Source organism: Pteropus alecto, unplaced genomic scaffold (assembly GCF_000325575.1).
Source record: "Pteropus alecto unplaced genomic scaffold, ASM32557v1 scaffold479, whole genome shotgun sequence".
NCBI lineage: Eukaryota > Metazoa > Chordata > Mammalia > Chiroptera > Pteropodidae > Pteropus > Pteropus alecto.
The window spans coordinates 591562-615167 of record NW_006492031.1 but is presented as its reverse complement, the minus strand read 5'-3'; the positions used below and the strand labels follow the sequence as shown (position 1 = coordinate 615167).

At 34.4% G+C, this 23606-nt stretch overlaps 1 protein-coding gene across 2 annotated transcripts in view; it reads right to left on the bottom strand.

Annotated features, from left to right (window-relative positions):
• TBCEL (tubulin folding cofactor E like) overlaps positions 1-23606 on the bottom strand; it is a 69581-nt gene that overhangs the window by 27871 nt on the left and 18104 nt on the right. For both annotated transcript variants that reach the window (XM_006925243.3, XM_015599444.2), the window contains exons 2-7: positions 17823-17972; positions 15915-16054; positions 9618-9799; positions 8044-8300; positions 5163-5289; positions 3558-3674 (exon numbers count right to left, since the gene is read on the bottom strand). In XM_006925243.3, coding sequence (XP_006925305.1) covers positions 3558-3674; positions 5163-5289; positions 8044-8300; positions 9618-9799; positions 15915-16054; positions 17823-17955 — 956 coding nt within the window. In that variant the 5' untranslated portion in view covers positions 17956-17972. The remainder of the gene's footprint in view (positions 1-3557; positions 3675-5162; positions 5290-8043; positions 8301-9617; positions 9800-15914; positions 16055-17822; positions 17973-23606) is intronic.

Here is a 23606-nt window from a genome sequence, read left to right as displayed (position 1 = left end):
ATATATTTGATCCCTTTACTCTAATCTACCTCCTCCCCTCTCCCCCCTATTCCCTCTGGTGACCACTAAACTGTTGTCCACGTCCATGAGTTTCTGTTTGTTTGTCTTGCTCATTTGTTGCTTTCAGATTTATATCCCACATATTACATATATACAATGGAATATTACTCATCCATAAGAAAAGATGAAATACTACCATTTGCGACAACATGGATCTTGAGATTATCATACTAAGCTAAATGAACACATTTTAATACAAATTTCTCTGCACTTATTCATCATGTTCTTTTTTAAGTGCCTAACAGTTCCTGGCACATCATAATGGTTCAAAAAATATTTTCTGAGTAAATGAATAATTCCACCGCTAGAAAAATCACTAGGGAACAGGAGATATAGGCTGACTTTGGCTCTTCAGCATCTGAATGCTTCTCTGATTTGAGACGAACCCAAGATAGATGAGAGGCAGGAACTAGAAGCCTAAATGGGAGTAGATTTTCTTTTTCTCCATTCCTTGAAAGCTAGAACATGGAAAGGTGACATAAATCTGTCTAACGTAGTTGGAATTTTACACCTTAAGAGTAATGCAAAGATTCATGTTTTAAGAGAAATTATTCACAACAGATTGATAAGAGTCAAGGTTCAAAGGCGCAGCTGTAAATGTCTAATGGCAATGAAGTCCAGCAGCTTACTCATGATGGTCCAGCGCCCAGTGTAAGAAGCATACTGTTGTATAATAAGATACAGAAATCTTGGCTGTGCCTTGCTTCTCACCAATACTACACAAGCCTAATTCTCTAGTCTTTTTGTCGATTCAGTGATTCATTATCCTTTTAATAAGTTCCTATCCTACCGAATTTGGCCAGTTGATTTCTGTTGTGTACAGTAAGAAATTAGTACCAGGGAGCAAATTACCGGCAATAGTATCTCAGGTAATTAAAGGCAATTTGGGATTGGTTTCTGGCCTAGTAGGGGCCACTGAACATATTATCAGTGTTCATGGAAAGGATTCTGCAAATCTTTAACATGAAGTAGTAAAATAATTAATTATCACTTGGGGTCACATGGAATGCTTTAGGTAATTAAGAGAGTGCTACCAATAATAAAACAATATAACGGCATGGAGAATTCAAGACCATGAAGTAGAGCATCTGCTATTCTAAGGGTATAAGTAGCTTAAATAAAGAGAATAGTAGGGTCACATTCCTATAAATTAGGCTTAAGGCACAGACTGAAACCCAGGTACTTTAAAGAAAACAATCTTTTCTCTCTTACAGCAACAGAACTGAGGTAGCTATTTAAAAAAAAAAAAGTACAAGTTTTGATGTTCCAGGCTGTCGAATTATAGGTCAGTTAAATCTGTATCCATATTGGGAATATTTTATGAAAACTGGAGCACTGATATGAGAGAGAGAGAGAGAGAGAGAGAGAGAGAGAGAGAGAGAGAATGAGAATGAATTGGAATGGAAGTGTACGGAAGTACTTGGGAGTATCCTGAATTCCCTCATCCTCACTTAGGTTCCCCTTGCTAGTTGGGTCTAATGAGACTGTTTCTCTTGCTTAAAAAGGCAGTAAAATCCATCTTCTTGAGGGAATTACCTTGCAAGAGTAAACTAATTCCCCATTTGCCTCATCCTTCCACATATATACTCTGCTTTTCTACCATCAGATCACAGCATGTTCTGAGGGTTTAATAACAAAAACACCATAAGAATTACAAAACTTTGGTCATTTATATATACAAAGATATAGGAAATAAGTGTAGTAATAGATTCAGAATATACTGACCAAGGAAGGAAAAGCAATTTCAGATCTAGCTGACTTTGTTGATATAGGTACATTAACAGAGATTCAAAAAGCTAGCTTCGATGGTTTAGAACCACTTAGATTAGTTCTAAATTTTTATCTAGTTGGCTGATTGGAAATTGGACTCAATGGTGGTCTATGCTAAAAGAAATTGAGATGCCACAAATTGTTTGGGATAATGTGTAAGGAAGAATTCAAAAACTTCAGAACACAGGAATGCTGGAAATTATCGTCACCTATGTTACTCTTTCATCCATTCTCCATCTATGAACACTAAGAGGACCCAGAAGACATTTCCTTCTGCAAGGCCTTGAAAAATACATTTGTGAGTAGAGCACTCACATCTTTGAAAAACATTTTATAGGCCATGGATGCTGGTAGGAGACACTGAAATCAGGTTGCCCATTTCAATTTCAAGAAGGAAGGAAGAGACCAAGCAGTGGTATCTAACCAGTAGTGAGTGAGAAAGTAGGTGTTAATTGCCAGACAGAAAACAATTCACCATCCATATATATACTACTTGCAATTGACTGGAAGTTAAGTAAACTGTAATGAAAGACTCTGGCATAAAGCTAAATATTTACTTCTTTTATTAATATGTTAGACTGACTCAAATGAAGCTAACAACCATTTTTTTTACATTAAAAAAATCATTTTTTTACATTAAAAAACCATTTTTTTACATTAAAAAATCTTCATGCAGTTTAAACTAATATTTGTGTTAAAAACAGTAATATCTATTTCTCTCTACCTCGCTGCTCTTAGCTAATTTTAAAAGGCTATTTTCTAAATCCTTACTTAATTTGTCTAATATTTTTTAAATGCTTAGGCTTTCAAATTCTACTAACAATACCACAAAATCTTTTTTAAATAGCACTGGTTAAGCCAATCAGAATGCCTTAAAGTCTGTAAATAATAGAAAACTTTGGGGAAATATAGATATGCTCAGAAAGAATGAATTAGAAATTTGTAACCCGAAGGACCAACTGATTTGATTCCTGCTCAGTCTTAACTTGCATCCTGTTTGTTTGAAACTCCTCCTGTTAAATGATATTTCATATTATTCTTAAAGTCATTAAAGAAAGCATATAACTTTTGGATAACTGATTATAGTTATTAACATCTAGAAACGTGTTTGGGGATTTTTTCTTTTATATTTACCTATATCACAATGGTTATACTTCCTTTTATATTTAAGAGTATTAAAGATAGTTCCTAACCACATAATATATATATTTACTCTTCATATACCTAAAGGTAATTACTAATTTAGCCCTCAGTATTTCTCTATACTCAACCATCTTAAAATCCTTTAATATTTCCTGGACTCTTTTTCCAGTCATTTTCTCATATCCCTAAACCTAGTTAGTGCACATTTGCCAAACTTACCAAACCGTAAAACTTAGAATATCCTAAAAGCTGATGCAATGTGAAAGAAGAGACGTTTTAGGGTTTGGGGAAAATATGGAGAAGAGGATTAAAAAGGAATCGATGATAATGGAGTATGGAATAGGAACTATTAGAAGCAGTCAAGTACTTAGCCAACCATTCTTATACAAGTGCAAGGGTAGAAGAAATACACTGTGAAAATGAGATATGATAGGTTTGCTTTTGTGTTTCTTTATTTTTTAACTTATCATCAATATCCTCTAAGAGAGTCAAATAACAAATTATTAGATTTTGTTCTACAACAACAGTTCTTATATTGCCTCAATACTTGCTAAAGTGTTGCTAAACTGATGAGAGATTTTTACCTGAATGGCACTTCTTCCTGTGGAACATCCACATAGTAACGAATGAAAAATCTCTCCGAATCTTCTCGCTCACCATCAGTAACAACACTGCCATTAAGTTTGGAAACTGATGGCAATCTGTAAGTGAAACCCAAAATAAAGACATTTTAATATACTAAAAATATTCAGCTTTAGAAATAAAATTACTGGTTTGAGGCCCAGTCTCATTCTCTTGAAAGAACACATTTGATATAGCTCTGCTTCTATACAACTACTGACATAAACTAAAGTGGTATAAGAAACAAAAAGACCAAAAATACCTAGTTTCATTTTTTAATGTGACGCTGACCTTTTATAATCATAACTCACTTTTCAAAATACGATTGTAAGCAGCATTAGCCAACCTAAATATAATGTAAGCCACATACGTAATTTTAAATTCTCTAGTAGCCATATTTTAAAAAAATAAAACATATGTAATTAATTTTAATAACATATTTTATTTAACCCAATAAATACAGGTATAATCATTTCAACCTGTAATCAATACTAAAAAACAACTAATGAAATACTTTACATTCTCTTTTTCATATAAAGCGTTCAAAATCCAATGTATATTTTATACCTGAATTCAAACTAGTTATATTTCAAGTCTTAAAAAGTCACACATGGCTAATGGGTACCATATTGGACAGCATAAGTCTATAGAATAATCAATACAATCTGGTTATGTACTTCAAGAATTAACTTATTATATTTATGAAGGAATAGTAAAGAAAATTAAATACAAGGCCTACTGCAAGACTTCTTAGAAGAAAAATATGCTGAAACTTATTTTTTCAGTGAAATATTAATGGGTATATCAACCACTGGAAAGCAGTAAAAATCTGCTAGGCATTGGTTGGTCAGAAAGATCAATACCTTGTTTAACTAACAGCTCTTCTCTAGGGAACTTTAATGCTTACTGTTCCCCTTTCAAAACAACTATGTTAGTGTACAAGAGAACAAATCAAAGTTCCATGTCCCTTTACATCTGAGCCGAATATTACTGCTGCTAAAGGTACATACAAAAATAAACACTCATGGGTCATTTCAGTAATCTGTGGGGCCTGAGATGCGAAAGGCGGGGAAGTTAGAGGAAGATGATAACAATACAGTAGTCAGATCTAAGTCAATCTGTGTAACGAGAATAAAATACAGAAGCTGCTCTCTTGTTTTACATTAATGAAACAGCCTGGTTTTCAGGTATTTCACTTTAAATGACCACTATGTTAACAGAGAAAATAAGGACAACTAAAATAGAATTGATTCCCTATTATACTTACTTTTTCTTCATGACCCAAAATAGAACTTTAAATATTATAAATATCAAAAATTATAATAATAGATTTGTGAGGAAATTTTTCAGTGGTCTTGGCAGGGCAATTACATTTCATATTTTTCTCATCATATTGCATTCCTTTCCTTCTAGGATTTGAAGCTATAAAAGCAGCTCCTTCAAATACAGTCTGTTCGAGAAACAGATCAATTTACAGTGTACTTTCTCCTAAATAGTACATTATTCCTTTAATAAAATAGCAAGGCCTCTGAGGGGGGAAAAAAAGCAGAATAATCAGGACAGCAGACCTGGCTATTACCAATTTCCTTCGCTCCTCGGTGGTATATGGCTGTAGAAGAGGAATTCCTAACAATCTCACTTCTTCAAGTTTGGGGAAGGAATTTAGTTTGTCAATGTCTTCCCAGGATTGCAAACCTGATTTGAGAAATAGACATTAAGTAAATCCAGAAAAGCACCCACATAAGAAGATAAACATAGCAAAAAAAATACTTCAATTAAGAATATTTGAAATGTTAAAATGATCATAAACTAGTTAGAGATCCTGAATTTTTTTTTTTTTAATCCAAGGAGAGAATAGAATACAGTTAAATACCATAAAACCTTCCCTATAGCCTCCTATTCTTACGACTTCTGTAGTCAAGAAGAGAGACCTGTATCCTCCAACAACCACTTACCTACTAATTCTCTACCCAAATGGTTTATAAAGGGAGTCACTGGTGGTTTCAACAAACAGGATGTACTTCATGCTTACATAAAAGGCGATGCAATCAACTCCTTCACCAAATATAGATTCATAGAATACAACTATTAATCAGAGTTGATACTATCAGACTTGAATTTTTACCTAACAAATTTGAAAGCGGGGCAAGGTCAATAGGACCAGAAACTTAATATTATCCCTCATTCATACTGTCCTCATTTTGGGAACAGGGAAAACAGATTCAAAATTAAAACAAACACAAAAACAAAAAAACCTGAACCTTTGTTTGGGTAAGAAGAACATGCAACAAATTAAGTTCATTTAATTCTAAAAAAACTCTTCCTAACAAATGTATCATCCAAGTCAATACTTGTCCCTGGTAGGAAAAATATTCCTATAATAATGAAGTTGGTCAATTTTACAACATGTCAAATCCATTTTAGAGAACAACTTAGTCCCTTCCTATTTCTATCAACCTTCAGAAAGTAAAGGCAGAAGAGCAATTTATGAGGACTCTGGTGCATAACTATCTCAAGTTACAACCATCCTCTTCCCTTCAGAATGGCATGTCCATCTAGGAGGAAGAACAGAGTTAGCTCAAGGGGTATCGAGCTATGAAATAAGCAGCTTCCTTATGCAAAATACTAGTTTTTAAAACTTAATTCCTCCCCTTACAACCTCTATAGCAAGTTAAACTGTTTATGTTTTTTTTCAGATATAGGTTATTTCAGTTATATAGTTGTTTTAAGAAATAGGCTGAAAGACAATGTCAAGAAAATATAAATAAAAGACACAGGCTGGGAGACCATATGTGCTAAAGACACATCTGATAAAGAATTATTATCCAAAATTTACAAAGAACTATTAAAATGTCACAATAAGAAAATGAACAATCCAATTAAAAATGGTCAAAAGACTTGAACAGACATCTCACCAAAGATATGCAGACGGCGAGTAAAGCATATGAAAAGATATTCAACATCAGATGTTGAATATGAATCAAAAGAACTACAAATCAAAAGAACAATGAGATACCACTACACACCTATTAGAATGGCCAAAATCTAAAACATCGACACCACCAAATGCTGACAACAATGTGAAGCAACAAGAACTCTGATTGCTGGTGGCAATGCAAAATGGTACAGCCATTTTGGAAGACAGTTTGTCAGTGTCCGACAAAACCAAGCATACTCTTACCATATGATCTAGAAATCACACTCCTTGGTGTTTTACCAAATGAATTAAAAATTTATGTCTACCCAAAAACCTGCAAACAGAGATTTACAGCAGCTTTATTAATAATTTTGCCAAAATGTGGAAACGACCAGGATGTACTTCAATTTGTGAGTGGACAAACAAACTGAGGAACATCCAGACAATGGAATATTATTCAGTGCTAAAAAGAAATAAGCTATCAAGCCATGAAAAGACATGGAGGAAATGTACATGCATATTATTATGTGAAGGAAACCAATCTGAAAAGGCTATGTACTGTATAATTCTAACTACATGACATTCTGAAAAAGGCAAAACTATGGACACAGTAAAAAGATCAGTGATTGCCAGGGACTGGGGAGGGAAGGAAGGGATGAATAAGTGGAGCACAGAGAATTGTTAGAACAATGAAACTATTACTATAATACTACAATGGTAGATACATGTCATTATAAATTTTCAATTCCATAAAATGTACACCACCACGAATGAACCCTAATGTAAGCTATGGATTTTGAGTGATGATGATGTGTCTAGAGGTAAGTTTGATTGTGCAAATCATGCTGGGATGTTGATAGTGGGAGAAGCTGTGTATGTGTGAGTGTAGTAAGTATTTGGGAATCTTCTATATTTTCTGCTCAATTTTGCTATGAATGGGATGTTGGTGCTAAGCTGTCGATAGTTGGGGAGGCTGCGTATGTGTGAGGGTGGTAAACATTCAGGAACTTTCTGTACTTTCTGCTCAATGTTGCTATGAATCTAAAACTACTCTAAAAAAAGATTATTAATTTTTTAAAAACAGACTAAAAATATTCGTTTCTGTGACATAAAGAATTAGATGGCAACAAAATGGCAATCAATTATATATAAATACTAGAAAAGAAAAGTGAACATTTGAAAGGCATAGCAGGTTGGATTTCCCTAACCTAAATCCAGACAAAATGGTCTTGTTCATAATTCCTTATATCCTTTTTACTCCATCTTTTATTGTATAGTTCATTAATTTTACTCCTTTCATAGGATGACCTCTTTAATTTATACAACATAAATAGCTAATATAATGCTATGCCACTTGATTTATGAAAGTGAATGCCTTAACTTTAGCTAACCAATAATCATCTGGATGCTGCTCTTAAAAATGCACATTAGAAGAAGGCAGAACTGTCACTAAAAGAAATACACTTTCACTGTATTTTATGCATAAACTCAGATCAATTTGCATGTAGAATCAGAACAAGCCAGCATCTTACCTGACTTGTGGAGGCTGATGGATCGCAGATTAGGAAACAACCTGGCCAATGAATCATCAGGCTCCTTGATAGCATTCAAATGATTGTTGGCCAGGACGAGGGTATCCAGAGAAGGAAACATAACTCCTAACTTTCGTATTTCAGTCCAGTCTTGGAGGTTATTATCTGTTATATGTAGTAGTTTAAGAGAATGACAGCATATAGAAGGACAAGACACTGTTTCATAGTCATTAAGGCACAGGAAGAGCTCCTCCAAACTGCAGAAGAAAAAAGGAAATATTTCATTCTTTATAGCAGTTAAGTGTCTACTTTGCACCTATTTTCATTCACTTAAGAAATAAATAAGTGCCTACTGTGTGTGAGACTCTGCTAGGTGTTGTAAAGAAAATATAAAGATGTCTTCCTAAAGCTTAAAATACAACTGAGAAAGAAAACAAATTCTAAAATGCATAAAACAGGAAAGAATGACATATAACCCAGTACTAAATTAATATTGTGCAGGACTAATTTTAAGTACAATTAAGCAATAATTAAGCAGGTCTAATTTTAAGTACGATAGTTGCACAAAGGGAATGGAATTGAATTTGTAGTTAGAATAATCAGGAAGGGAGGCAAGGCCTTGAAGGAGGGGCAGACTTGTATAAGTTATGAGGAGATGAAAGAAAATTCCAGAAACAAGATAAACAAATGTTGACAAATAGAAATAATAACTACCCTATGACAGGCCCTGTGCCAGGTGCTTTCGACTGTACTTCTATTTCTGCAAGGTAGATATAATTATGCCCATTTTACAGACAAGGAAACAGAGCTCAAAGAAGTCAATTAGCCTGTCAAAGGTCATATGATTAGTAAGTAGAACTGGGATTTAGAAGCTCATTTTATGCCATGCTAGATATTGCATACTGTGAGAAAACCAATTTTAATTAGAGTGATTATGAGAAACTAAGAGAAAATAAGTGGGGTTAGACCAGATTCTAAAATGCTTCGATAATTTCCATATTTACACAGTCGAAGAAACTACAACTTCATATATTTCTTTAAACTACTTCCTTTGAACACTTATATGCATATTCAAAGATAGATACAAACATAGCATTTCTAAACTAATAAAAGTATAATTTCTTGCTTAAATTATGGAAAAGGATACCAGGTCCATTTTCAAATCAGGCTAGCTACGTACTTAATCATCTGAGTGTTAATATATTTAAAAGATACTACAACTTTTTTTCTTCCCAAAGAAGTGTACCGAGGCAAAATTCTGAAATCAGGTAATCAGAAGATTAAAATGGAGAAAGTTTGGGCTGATCTAGAAATAATAAGTGCTTCTCAGGGATATTTTCTAGCCAAAGGATTATGTATCCTATATCTTGGTGTTACTCAACACTGAACAAGTATTCCAATAAAAATGCTACTAGATTATCCTCACACTTTCACTGTAATTACTTCATTTTTCTAACCTCATTCTCCATTCAATCTGTAATTCTAGTATTTCTGAGATGGGAGATCAGCAGTAATTCTATGTACTAACACAGATGGCAACATAGCCCCCTCTCCAACATGCTGTCTGGGCTTACTCTGGTAACTCCTGCAGTATCGTGTGGACTGTCTCCCAAGAAGCTTTGCTGTTGTTGAGGACAAGTTTGCGAACCCCAGAGAAGGACCCAGCACATGTTCTTTCTAAAACTGACAAATTCAGAGGGTTGGAACTCAGGTTTAGAAACTCCAGCTGGGGAACATTTGACACAATTTTACTGACCTAGGAAGAAAAAAAGAAAAGCATATCAGGCTTTTAAATAACAATCATGCTCAAAAAAGCCTAACTGAATGGATCTCCAGGCAAAGGGACATTCACAGGATGGAGTCCTATTAGTGACTGTACCCACAGAGAGGCATAAATAATTTCAACAAATCTTGGCAAATAACTTAATCTTGAAAATAACTGAAAACTAATGACACAAAAGAAAAATTTCCTATATTGCCTTTGGCAAGGTTTTATTCTGTTCTATATGATGTTCTCTTTGATAAATGGAGAAAAGATAGTTTAGATAACATTTTAGGCTATGTAATCTCTTTGAATATGTCCTTCTTTCCATCCACAGTACAACATTAAGGTCAATTAAAGGTTTATTGAAGAACACAAAATAATGATTCAGGTGTTCAAATTTGACTCCATAGTCACAATTACTTAGAAAACAGTTTCAGCTTGGTTCAAAGATGTACTAAACTTTAAAATATATTGACTTTATATAATGAAAGAGAAAACATGATCATCAATTTAATGATTTGGCTAGCAAATTGGTACACAAAAAAATTTTTAGAAAAGGAACTGATCACTACTGATCTTAATTATTTGCTCTGCATAGTACTAGTCTCTGATATAGCTTATTTCACTACATTCTCAAAACAACTTGCAAGATGACTAATAAAGTTATCATTTTAATAAATAAAGAAACTGAGACTCAGATATTAAATAATTTGACCAAGGTCTCAGAATCACAAAAGCCAAATCTAGAATTTAAACATCAGAGCTATTGTTTTTCCAATATAAAGTAGCCCCCCTTTATCCATAATTTTGCTTTCTATGGTTTCAGTTATTCTCAGTCAGTCATGGTCTGAAAATATTAAATATTAAATTCCAGAAATAAATATGTCATAAGTTTTAAAATGCGCACATTGTGAGTACTGTGAGAAATCTTGTGCTGTCTTGCTCCTTCACACTTGGGACATGAACTGTCTTTTTCTCCAGCATATCCAGGCTGTGTATACCACCCACCTCCACCTATTAGTCACTTTGGCAGTTGTCTTGGTTATCAGATTGACTGTTGCAGTATCATCATAATGCTTGTGTTCAAGTAATCCTTTTTTTACTTAATAATGGTGCCAAAGCACAAGAGTAGTGATGCTGGCAATTCAGTTATGCCAAAGAGAAGTCATAAGCATATGTATGTACAGGAAAAAACATATTGTATATATAGCGTTTGGTACCATCAGTGGTTTCAGGCATCCAATGAGGGTCTTGAAATTTATCCTCCATGGAAAAGGGGGAACTACTATTTCACAACTAGTAAATTATAAATATAACCAGAAAAAAATAAAGAACTAGGCTTAAAGTAGTATGAAATAAATGCTAGAAGCATAGTGAATGTATTAAGCATCTAACAGCCAAGCAATGTGGTAACTAAAAGTTATAAGAAAAGGAGTACAATAGAATATTTAGCATTAGTCAGAAAACCTGGATTCAAACCAGGTTCCAACACTTCCTAGCTGTGTGACTCGACAAATTTCTTAACCTTTCCAAATATCAGTTTTCTCATTTGTAACATAGAGAAAATACTATCTACCTGTTTTACAGGACTGTTGGTAGGATTAAATGAGATACACATGTAAAGCACTTACCATGGTGATTGGTACATCTTTTAGAAACTTGTTTCCTTATCTACTCTCCAATCGAATATAAAAATCTATGAAAGCAGGGATAATACTTACCTAGTTTACTATTGCATTGCTGGTACTTAATGTTTGCTGAATAAATTAATGGCATAAAATCATTCAATAAATGTAACTATTACTAATATAAGTAATATAAACCAATAGCTCAACCCTGACTATATTTGTCGTGTTATATTTATTTATATTTAAATATATCATATAGAAAATCATTGGTAGAATTTCAAAATATACTGATTCCCAGGCTCTGTCCTAAACTATTGAATCAGAAGCTTCATAGGTGGGACAAGCTTCATGATTGAGACTTGAATGCCTGTTTCTTTTCAGAACTCCATAAGTAATGTCAAAAATGTGTCCAGTGTTGAGAACTATGGATAGAAAAAAAAAATTAATCTGTATTTTACATCAGACTTACTGTGTGCTGTACAGTTCAGGAGCTCTGAAATCAGTGAGAAGTAGATTAATTCTAATAAGGTTCAGAGAAGTATGTCAAAAGGAATGGTCTTCACATGCACTATTTCATCTATTCTACACACTAACTCTTTTAAGTGGTATATTTTTAATTCTCATTTTACGAATGAAGAAAGAGCTCTCTTTTAGAGAAAATACACTAGGCTTCAGTTTAAAATGTAAGGAATTTATACCAGTGTGTGCATATTCTCCTGCTTCATCCCTTTTGTGACTAAGCATTTGTGAGCCATACGGCTAGGATTTGGAGTTTAGTTTGTGGCCACAACACAACTAAATAATCCATGTAGGGACCAGTCCTCTACTTCATTCTACCACCTGACTGCTAATGATATAAAGTACTTTCATACAGAAGATGATGATCAGCTATGCTTATCTCTTTTAAGGGCAAAAAAAGATGAAGAAGAATTGTGCTTTAACTACAGCATGAAGAATAACTGCTATTATAGTATATCCCCCAGTTAAATAACAGAAAACATAAACCCTTGCTAACCACCACCCTTCATATTTTATTTTTGTAAAAGAAGAAAATACTCAAAAATTTATAATTTAAGAGTTTCTGAAGCAGTTTCTGGGAGGATACCCAAGGCTAACAGATACTGATGTAATCTTTTTCATAGTCCGCACCTACACTACTGTCCAATGAGAATAAAGATTTAGAATAATGACTCATTAGCTCTAGGATATCCTAAAAAGACAAAATTGGACTATAGTCTAATGATTCAAGCTGGAAAAATAATACGATAGAAATAAATATTTTCTTTATAAGACTAAAATTATAAAGTATTTGGGGGTAATAATTTAATAAGATTTTGAAAAATGTAATATTCGTTACATAGTTAAATTTACTTATCACAGAAAAATGTCCTAATAAAGACTGACAAAATATTCAATGAGTTTCTAGGGCAGCGTATTGATTTCTCTTTTTTAATTTGAAAAATAAAAAAAAGACTCCTCTAGATGGAATGAGTTGACTATACTCATGTACAGAAATATGGAGAAAAACAGATCTTTTAAGTCTCAACAATTCTATGACTTAATAAGGGGCTCCCTGGCTTCTGAAGAGGAAGAAACTGCAGTTTTAAAAAATGGGAAAAGCATTGTATGACAACAATCTGTAATTTATACCCAAACTATTCTCTTCTCTACCTCACCTGAGTAGCTAATTCAACTACTTGGTTTAATTTCTTTTATAAAATGGTTTTGATAAGAAAGGGAGGAAAAAGGAGATATCTTGGGAAAGGTCAGACAAAAATCCACTTAGCCAAAAATTCAAATCAAAAGCTAAAAAAAAATGCATCTTCTTTTTAACACATAGATGCTCAATACTAGAAGAATGGAGATAAATCTTTGTTTTCCCAAAAGTATTACACTTCTTGCTCATATTTATCTTAGTCTCTGGATATACAGCAGCCAGCAGTTTAAATTACAAAAGAAGTTTCTCATAGCATTACTGATCATTCAAAACACTAAAATAACAAACAATATTATCTTGTTCCACATTGCTATATTAAATACTGGCTGAATAAACTTAGTTAATGTCCTGGGACAAATGATCTTTTTGGTAATCAGATATATAGGATGCAATGGGGTTGAAATGTAATGTCTTAAAACTGTTACCTATGAGGCATTTGTAGCCTGGCAAAGAGTTTAATCAATCTTAAAAATCAATATTTTTTTGCTGTCAGCATTTCTCCCATATCTCTGTGGTTTGACATATATTCTAGAAGACTGGGATCAACTACAATTAAGGCTAATGACAAAATATAAAGGAATGATGAAAACAAACAAACAAAAATACTGAAAAGTGGAAACCTGAAGGGTAGCAGTAACAAATGTTTATTTGAAAACTGCCCAAAAATAGACTGTAGGGCACATACAGGAATGAATATACAGACTGAGCAGAGTACAAATAAACATGTGACCCTCTGTCTATACATGTCAGTGCAGCCTGAAAAATATTTAGTGTAGACCTTTGTCTAAGCAGAGAAAACGTGGAATTATCTAGCGTAAACTGTGTTCTGATCCATACTGACATAAATAGTTCTTCTGAGGTAGCAACTATATCACTATTAAACTGTTCCCACAAGTTAGTAAAAGCTTATGTACTTGGTCAAAGCATAGGTCAAAGTACAAAGCACAACACTTCCGTGAAATTTTATACTCCCAAAGAAAAATAATTTAGGGAAATCAGCCTGGGAACATAGGAGCTGGAATGATTCAGAGGAAGATTGGGTCTAACTTGTCACCCATGTAGGCCAAAAAGTCTCACCAGAGGTTCTTTTTTTTTTCAGCAGTAGGACCACTGTGGGAATGGTGGAGAAAGAGGATTACTGAGGTAATTCTTTTTGCATCTGTGCAGTGTGGACACAGCATGCATGCCAATTAAGCATCTCAGAGGACAGAGGCACAGATGGTAATTTGTTGAATAGAGAACTACACTAGTTGTTTAGATAAGTAAATCAATAAATTGTACATGTACAAATGGAGATTGTTTCTTGGAACAGCCCAATAAATCTTTATATATTAACAAGTCACTTAGAAATCAAGTGACATGGATCTCAAAGAATTCTAGTAAACATCTTAACAAAAAGAGGAACTATAAGTGAGAGCAGCACAGTTATCAGATTAAACATGACAATGAAACAAATAAATATAATGAAAGCTTTAGAAAACTAGGTTATAGAAAGCTGTCTTAGAATTTGTATAGCATTTAACATCTACAACGTGCCTCAATGATTTATTTTATCAGCAGCCTTATCTTATGGATAAGCAAACTGAAGGACTAAAAAATTAAGTGAATTTCTTAAGATCACAGAAAAAGTTACAGCAAGTGGTCTTGATCAATCCTTAAGATACAATCATTTATTCACTAATGCAATCAACAAACTTTTAAGCGCCTAGTATGATGGGTGCTGATTTAAAAAAAAAAAGATAAAAATCTCTACTTTGAATAAGCTCAGTCTAGTAGGAAAACTATCAAGTAAAGCAAGTGATTGCACGGCATGGTGATAAATCCTTTCACAGCAGCATAATACAGGTGCTGGGATAATCTGACTCTGCCCGAGTGAGAGCCAGGGAAAGTTTCACAGAGGAATAGCAACTCGGTCCAAGTCTTCTTGAAAAAGACATAGGAAGAGGCTTAGTAGACAAGAGGAGAAAAGAGAGCAACAGATTCAGAATGAATAAAACAAGGACACTTTTCATGTCAAAAGTTTATCATGAGCTTCAAGCAAAAGCATTCAGCTAAAGATGGAGATAAAGCTCTAGAAATAGCAAAGGGCCATATGACTGAGGGCCACATTTAGAGTTTGGACCTTAGTTTTTAAGCAGTGAAAAGCAACTAAAGGACTTTGAACAGGAGAGTATCATAATCATATTTCATTTATTAAGAGAAGTCTAGTAGAACTGCAGAAGATAGCTTACAGGAAACAGAATAAAACGAAGGCCAGAAAACACATTAGCAAACTTTTCCAATAGTCTAAGCAAGAAATAAGAGCCTAAATTAAGGCAGGAGAACAGATCAAGTAGGAAAAATGACTTTTTCTTATTCGTAAGGTAGTTTCTTAGGATAGAAGGGTATCTTCTATCAGGTAATGCTATAATCAGGTAGGTAAATGCTGAAGTAGTAGTATAGAATAAGCATAGAATGTTTCAATTAGTGAAATAGTAGACAATTTAATGCCTTATTAGCAGTCTAAACCTCTGTAGTCTTATTAACCTCTTAATGCCTGAAATAAAGTTCTCCAGTGCTTTTCACATTAATGAAAAGCAAAATAGAAATAACAAAGTTAACTGAAAAATCACCATAGGAACAGCTGAAGCAGTCAATTATTTATCTTTAGACAGAGACAAAAAGAATCTCAAATGAGAACAAGAATTCATAAGAAAACATAAACAATAATACAATGATTATGACTATATTTCACCAAAATGAAGCAATATAAAAACTTTACCTCATGCCAGTCTTCGAGTTTGTTGTCAGAAAGATCTAGTTCCGACACATGAGCACAGAAGGCAGCAATTTCTTTTTCATCTCCAGCACAGGTTATTCCACAGCTGTTCAATACCAGAACACTTGGGAGGTTGAGGCGATCTGAAGCATGGGGGACAAAACACTTTCTATGTCAGCCTAATTCTTGTCTACACACATTCTGACCCCAGGAATCAAAATCAAATTTTGTGAAATTACACAAAGACCCAGGAAATACAGGACATGATGGGATCCAAGGAAACACAAGACATGATGGGATCCAAGGTTTTGAATTCTAAGCAGAGACAGCCAAATATGAACCGGGCAAGAGTTTGGTTCAAAAATGAACCAGAAAGAGATGAGAAGTACTGAACCAGTACCACCAAAAAAGTCCTATAAGCTTCACCTCTCAGCAGGATTGTTTATCCCAACTACCAACTACCATCATCTAGCCAAATGTGCTATCATCTTGTTATGTGAACGCTACTAGATCTATGTGATTCATGCCTGGACTACCACTATCTTCTCATTGGCCTTGATTCTTTCTTTAAAAAAAAAACAAAAAATTAGTTTAAAAGTATCACTCTGGATTGCTCTTTTCTCTCTGTCTTGTGTGTATTTTCAACTTTTATTGCCTTTGAAAACTATCACAAACCATTAGTCTCTGCTAAATCACTTCTGTTCTTTAAGTTTATATCATTCAAGAAATCTTCCTCACTTAAGTGGATACATTTAAAAATCTCCATCTATTTCTCTCATACTTGTCCATCAATCATTTTCATTTCATATCCATATAGAATTTGTCTCTTACAAAAAATTAGACTTTTTAAAAAAATATAATTGTAACGAGAGAAAATGTTTCAGTCTCAAACTATTCAATGAATTTGATCAAACTGGGGTAGTCAAACTATTGCCTAATTCAAAATTACATGTCAATAAAATCATATACTATCTCTAATAAAAAGGATAAACATGAGAATTCAACCAATTTTTCCCTATTTGCAATCATACAAGGACTCACAAAAGTAATATTTTATTATCGGAGGCCTCAAATTGTATGATTTTTCAGCTTAGTACTTCTCAGTATCAAATTCCTCAGACTGGGAAGAGATCCTAAAAAAAAATGACCAAGTAAGAAGTCCACTTCTGTCTGCCATTCCAGTTTATATGGAGTGATAAGATAGTTGTATTGAGAAAACAAATGCTCAGTAACCTTTGGACATAGGAATTAAAACACTGTTCAATATTAATCTCCCATAATTATAAAGAACTAATTCCAAGAACTATTAATTACAACAGCAAGCTAAAATGCAAGCAAAGACATACAATCTGCACATTTCTAGTTATAGATCCTTACTCACATCATAATCCCTTTCCTAGAATGTCTTTATCTTCTCTCTGACCAAATTCTACATTCTTGAAGGCTTAGTTAAGGTCTCATAGCTTTGAACTCTTTTCTGATCATATTAATTAACTCTCTTTTAAACTTCTGTCCTAATCACGGTGCCATTCATTTGACTCACTATAAACTGCCTCGTGTTATTTTTGTAAATGTGAGTATCTTGTAATCCAATTAGGCTGTAAGGTCATTGAGGGCACAGTCCAGTCTTGTATCTTGCACCCTCCAAGTTCCTTGAAAGAACATGTATTTGAAAAATTATCATTCAAATATTATTTTGGCCCTATGAGTGCAACTAAAATGCCTTTTGGCTAATCTGGAGGGAAACAAGTCCTTTCAGTTTTTTCAAAGAACTGAAATCATAGCAAGGGAGAAAGACTATTTGACTCATAATTCAAAATAAAGGAAATCATTTACAAACAAGGCAATATCTGGTTTAATGTCCCTAAGTAAGGTCCAGTAAACAAATGTTTTAGGTCCCATCTTTTTTACCTTTCATAGGAGAGCCCTGAGGTGTGGCTGGGACATGGACTCCCATCCCAGGACCACGGCGGTAAGGAAAGTTTTCAGGACTATATTTTTCACATAATACTTGCATAAAACTCCTTCCACTAGGTTGATCCATCTTCCTTTCCTAAAATTCTATAAGAAACCAAGAAATCATCAAGATTATTTATCTTACTGATACAAGAAATATTTATTGAGAACCAATCATTTACAAGGTACTAGGCTAGGCATTACAGACATATAAGACATGGCCACTACCCCCAAGATTTTATACTGTGATGAGGCCATATAACTTAAGGAAGCTACATGTGTAGACTATGTAGACATATGACAGCAATACAGTTTAGCACATAAAAAATTCAATACAGATTAAAAGTACTATAAGATTTAGAAGAGGAGGAAATCATTTCTAATCAAGGGTAACAAGACAACTTTTGGCTGGTGTATGGGGCTCATGTGGTAATAGGAAAAAGGACTAAACAGAAAGGTATGGACTAAACATCAGACTAAAGAGTCTGAGTGAATCCTATGATATTTGTCCCTCAAAATCCATTCTTCTATTCTACCATAGTTAAAGAATTTTTAACCGTATAAGTAGCTACTTCTAATTAGGAATGAATGTATGACTAAGTTCTAGTTGATGAGATAGAAATAAAGTATTCTATTGTGGCTTCTAGAAATTATCCTTAAAAGAGAGCCAGAGTATGCCTCTGTCAACATTGTTTATTTTTGCTTTTGTGGTCTTTGCCTAAGAAGAGATATCAAAATAATATTGCTAAGACTGATATAAGAGTTTACTGTCTATATTTACTTCTAGGAGTTTTATGGTTTCGCATCTTACATTTAAATCTTTAATCCATTTCTTATTTATTTTTGTATATGGTATAAGAAAGTTAATTAGCTTCATTGTTTTGCATGTATCTCTCCAGTTTTCCCAACACTATTTATTAAAGAGACTGTCTTTTCCTTATTGTATATTCTTGCCTCCTTCATCATAGATTAATTGACCGTTTAGATGTGGGTTTATTTCTGGGCTCTCTATTCTGTTCTGTTGATCTGAGTGTTTTTGTGCTACTACAAACACCTGTCCATTTACTGAACCAAACTTTTATCTGTACAATTTACCATAGTTTAGACTATGGAATACATTTCATAATGAGTATATCACAAGTCAACCTGAGCATATAGGGCTGCTCTCTGTCAGGATTCTCATTTGTGAGCTTAAGGATAGAGCCAGTTTTAGTACAAGACGTTTGTTCTTTCTGTCCACAGAGAGTGATCAAGGCCAGCTGTGTCCTCTATCCCAGCACTGAATGTGTCAAAATTGAATTGTGTGTATTCATCGAGGCCTTTGGGAACCTTCAGGCTGAAAGTTTCTTTTTCAATGTAAATTTATCACCAACAATATCAGACGATATAGAGCAGGTTCTATGCCATTAGTGGCAGCACCATAGCTCTGATCAAAGATTTGTCTCAAAATGTCAAAACAATTTTTAAAAATGTTTAACAAAAAGTCATAGAAGTTACATTGCTATCTTCCATAGAATTGGCAGTTCGAAAAGAAGCAACAATAAGCTGAACATCTAAAACTCAACAAAAAACCACCCAAACTGCACACAAGCATGTCTGAGCATGGGATCTGCGCATAGGAGCTACCACAGGTCAGAACCTTGGGTGTCAGGTGGTGGACTGAGAGTAATAAAGAAGCTGCCTCTCATAGCTACCAGAACTCCCTGCAGGAGGAGGGGGAGGGGAGAATGAGCAGCAAGTTCATGTGGCTAGTTCCCTCAACATTCCTGCCTGGGTAGCTGTGAGCTCCCCGCGGCAGGCTGGCTGTAGGGCCCAGTTATCAGGGCAGAAAGCAGAGACGCAGGACGGGACTGCAGAGGAACAGCAGCTGATTTTTGCCCACTGCAGCTGCAAAACCGAGGTTGAGCAGCAGCCCCCAACTCCCAACCCAGAGGGTCCCTCCCCCCATACTTTCTGAGACCAATCACCGCGGAATCCCAGGGGAATCTGAGCAAATGATGCCGAGACTGTCGCTGACACTGACAGGGACTGAAACTGAGGGTAGCGAGCGTGATTAAATATCTACAAGAAAATTTACAAAGCATTATTAAGACTTTATGTAAAGCAGGGATCCAAGAGGCTTAGACGCCACCTATTGGAAACCAAAAGAAAAGCGCCTTCTGTGCAAAAGGCTAAAGAGAGGCCTTTATATATTAAGTCTTCTTTCTGGAAAAACAGCAGAATACACTTCCATTAATGCCCAGGTGGAGAAACAGTCCATTAAACACCATGTACAACCAAGGCAACAAGACATCTCAGAAAGAAAGAGAAAAATCTCCAGAAAATAAGCTTGCAGACAATAGAAATATGCAATTTAAAGAACAGAGAATTCAGGATGGTACTTCTGAAAAGACTCAGTGAGTTCCAAAATAAGTCATATCAACAATTTCAAGAATTGAAAAAAACAACTCGATTAGCAGAGCAAGGAGATTGAAATCCTCAAAAGGAACCAAAGAAAACTTCTGAAAATGAAGAACACAGTGCAAGAGTTGAAAAATGAAATAGCAAGCTTTGGAAATAGAGTCGACCAAATGGAGGAAAGGATCAGTGATATCGAAGACAGAAATCTAGAAATAAATCAAAAGGAAGAAGAGACCAAAAAATGAAATATAATGAAAGAGAAATTGAAGAACTAGCTGATATCATTCTCGAAGGCGAAGAAAAGAAGCAGGGACTAGAAAGCATTTTCAGACAAATAATTGATGAGAATTTCCCAAATCTAAGGACTGAGCTAGAGCTTGGAATTCAAGAAGTCAACAGAACACCCAATAATCTCAGCCAAAAAGGCCTTCACCAAGACACACTGCATTAAAATTATCAAAAATCAATGACAAAGACAGAACTCTCAGGGCAGCCGGGGAGAAAGAAACAGTAACTTATAAAGTTAAACCCATTAGATTATCGTCGGACTTCTCAGCGCAAACATTACAAGCCAGAAAAGGATGGAATCAAATATTTAAACTATTAAATGAAAGGAACTACCAGCCTAGAATAATGTATCCAGCTAAGCTCTCCTTTAAATATGAAGGAAAAATTAAGACTTTCCAGACATACAAAAATTGAGAGAATTCTCCACTACGAAGCCTGCACTGCAGGAAATACCAAAAGGAGTCAGTTCACCTAAATAAAATGACAAAAAAATACATAAGTAGGAGGAAAGTGACTATCAAGCAAATAGAAGCAGAGGAGTGAAACCCTTACTAAGAATAGGGCATTATAAGCTTAAATAAAAAGAAGAGAATTGTTATAAAAAGATAGTAATAAACATACAGCATACATACGAACAAATCGAGATAACAATGACTGAAAAGGGGAGGATTCAAAGATCTAAATTCGCAAAGGGAATGGAGATAAGGCATGCACAGGAGAAAATGGATGACTGTATATATACAACTATCCTTTTTATACTCGTAATGGTAACCAAACACCAAAGATTCAGAACCATTGTATATAACATAAAACAAGAAGAACCAGAGGCAAAACCCACAAAACCCAACCAAAATAAAGAAAACCGAAACACAAGAACAAGGAAGCAATGGAAACATTGAATACCAGAAAGCAAAAGATAAAATGGCTTCAAGAAGACCTCATATTTCAATAATCACCCTAAATGTAAATGGACTGAACTCACCAATAAAAAGGCATAGAGTTGCAGAAAGGATCAAAAAACCAAACCCAACCATATGCTGCCTCCAGGACACACATCTCAGTTCCAAACACAATTATAGACTCAAAGTGAATGGGTGGAAAATGATATTTCAAGCAAATGGCATTCAGAAAAAAGCAGGAGCAGCAGTACTAATATCAAATGAGATAGACTTCAAAATAAAAAAAATTAAAGAAAGATACTGAGGGACACTTCATAATGATAAAGGGAATCATGCACCAAGGAGATACAACACTTATTAATATCTATGCTCCCAATCAGGGATCCCCAAAATGTGTAAAGCAATTACTAACATAACTAAAGGGAGAAACAGACTAAAACACTATCGTAGTAGGGGACCTAAATACCTCATTGTCAGATATGGACAGATCATCCAAACAGATTATCAATAAGGAAATAACATCTCTAAATGACACATTACACCAACTGGACATAACTGACATTTACAGAGCCTTCCATCTCAAACAGCTGCTTACATAGTCTTCTCTAGTGCATATAAAACATTCTCAAGAATCAACCACATAATAGCCTTAAGAAACATAAGAGGGTTGAAATCATACCAACCATATTCTCTGATCATAATGCTTTGAAACTACAGATCAACTGCAGAAAGAAATTAGGAAGAACTACAAATACATAGAGATTAAACAACATGCTGTTGAAGAATAACTGTGTCAGAGAAGATATAAAAAGAGAAATCAAGAGATACATAAAAAGAAATGATAATAATAGGACAACATATCAAAACTTTTGAGAAACGGCAAAAGCAGTCGTAAAGAAGAACGTTCATATCATTACAGGCCTATCTCTGAAAACAAGAATGAGCCCAAATAAACAACCTAACACTTCATCTTAAAAAACTAGAAAAGGAAGAACAAATGAAACCTAAAGTCAGCAGAAGGAAAGAAATTGACAAAATTAGAGCAGAAATAAATGAAATTGAAAACAAACAAACAAAAAGAAAAAAATAAATGCAAGAAAGAGCTGGTTCTTTGAGAAGGATAATAAAATTGACAAACCCCTGGCTAGACTCACTAAAGAAAAAAGAAAAAGGACACAAAATCAGGGACGAAAGAGGGGAAATTATGACAGACACCACGGAAATACAAAGGATCATGCAAGAATACTATGAAAAATTTATATAATATCAAATTTAATAACTTAGAAGAAATGGAGCAGTACTTAGAAAAGTACAACCTCTCTAGACTGAATCGAGAACTGGAAAATCTAAATAGACAGATCAGCAGTATGGAAATTGGAACAATCATCAAAAACCTACCAAAAAGTAAAAGTCCAGGACCAGAGGGCTTCAACAGTGAATTCTACCAAACATTCAAAGAAGATTTAATACCTATTCTCTTCAAACTCTTTCAAAAAATCAAAGAGGAGGCAATACCTCCCAACTCATTTTATGTGGCCAATATTACTCTGATGCCAAAATCTGGTAACGATAATGCAAAAAAAGAAAACTGCAGACCAATATCTCTCATGAACACAGATGCAAAAATCCTAAATAAGATACTAGTGAACTGAATACAGCAATATATTAAAAAGATTATACACCACGATCAAGTGAGCTTCATCCCAGGGACACAGGGATGGTTCAACATATGCAAATCGATTAATGTGATACAACTCATGAACAAATTAAATAAGAATCATATGATCATATCAATAGATGCAGAAAAAGCCTTCGACAAGATGCAGCACCCATTTATGATCAAAATACTTAATAAAATCGGTATAGAGGGAAAGTACCTTAACATAATAAAGGTCATATATGACAAGCCCGCAGCCAACATTATACTTAAAGATGAAAAACTAAAAACCTTCCCTCTAAGATCGGGAACAAGGCATGCCTGTTCGCTATCGCCACTATTATTCAATATAACATTGGAAGTCCTAGCGAGTGCAATCAGACAAAAGAAAGATATAAAAGGCATCCAAATAGGAAATGAAGAAGTCAAACTGTCACTATTTGCGGATGACATGATTCTCTATATAGAAAACCCTAAAGACTCCACAAGAACACT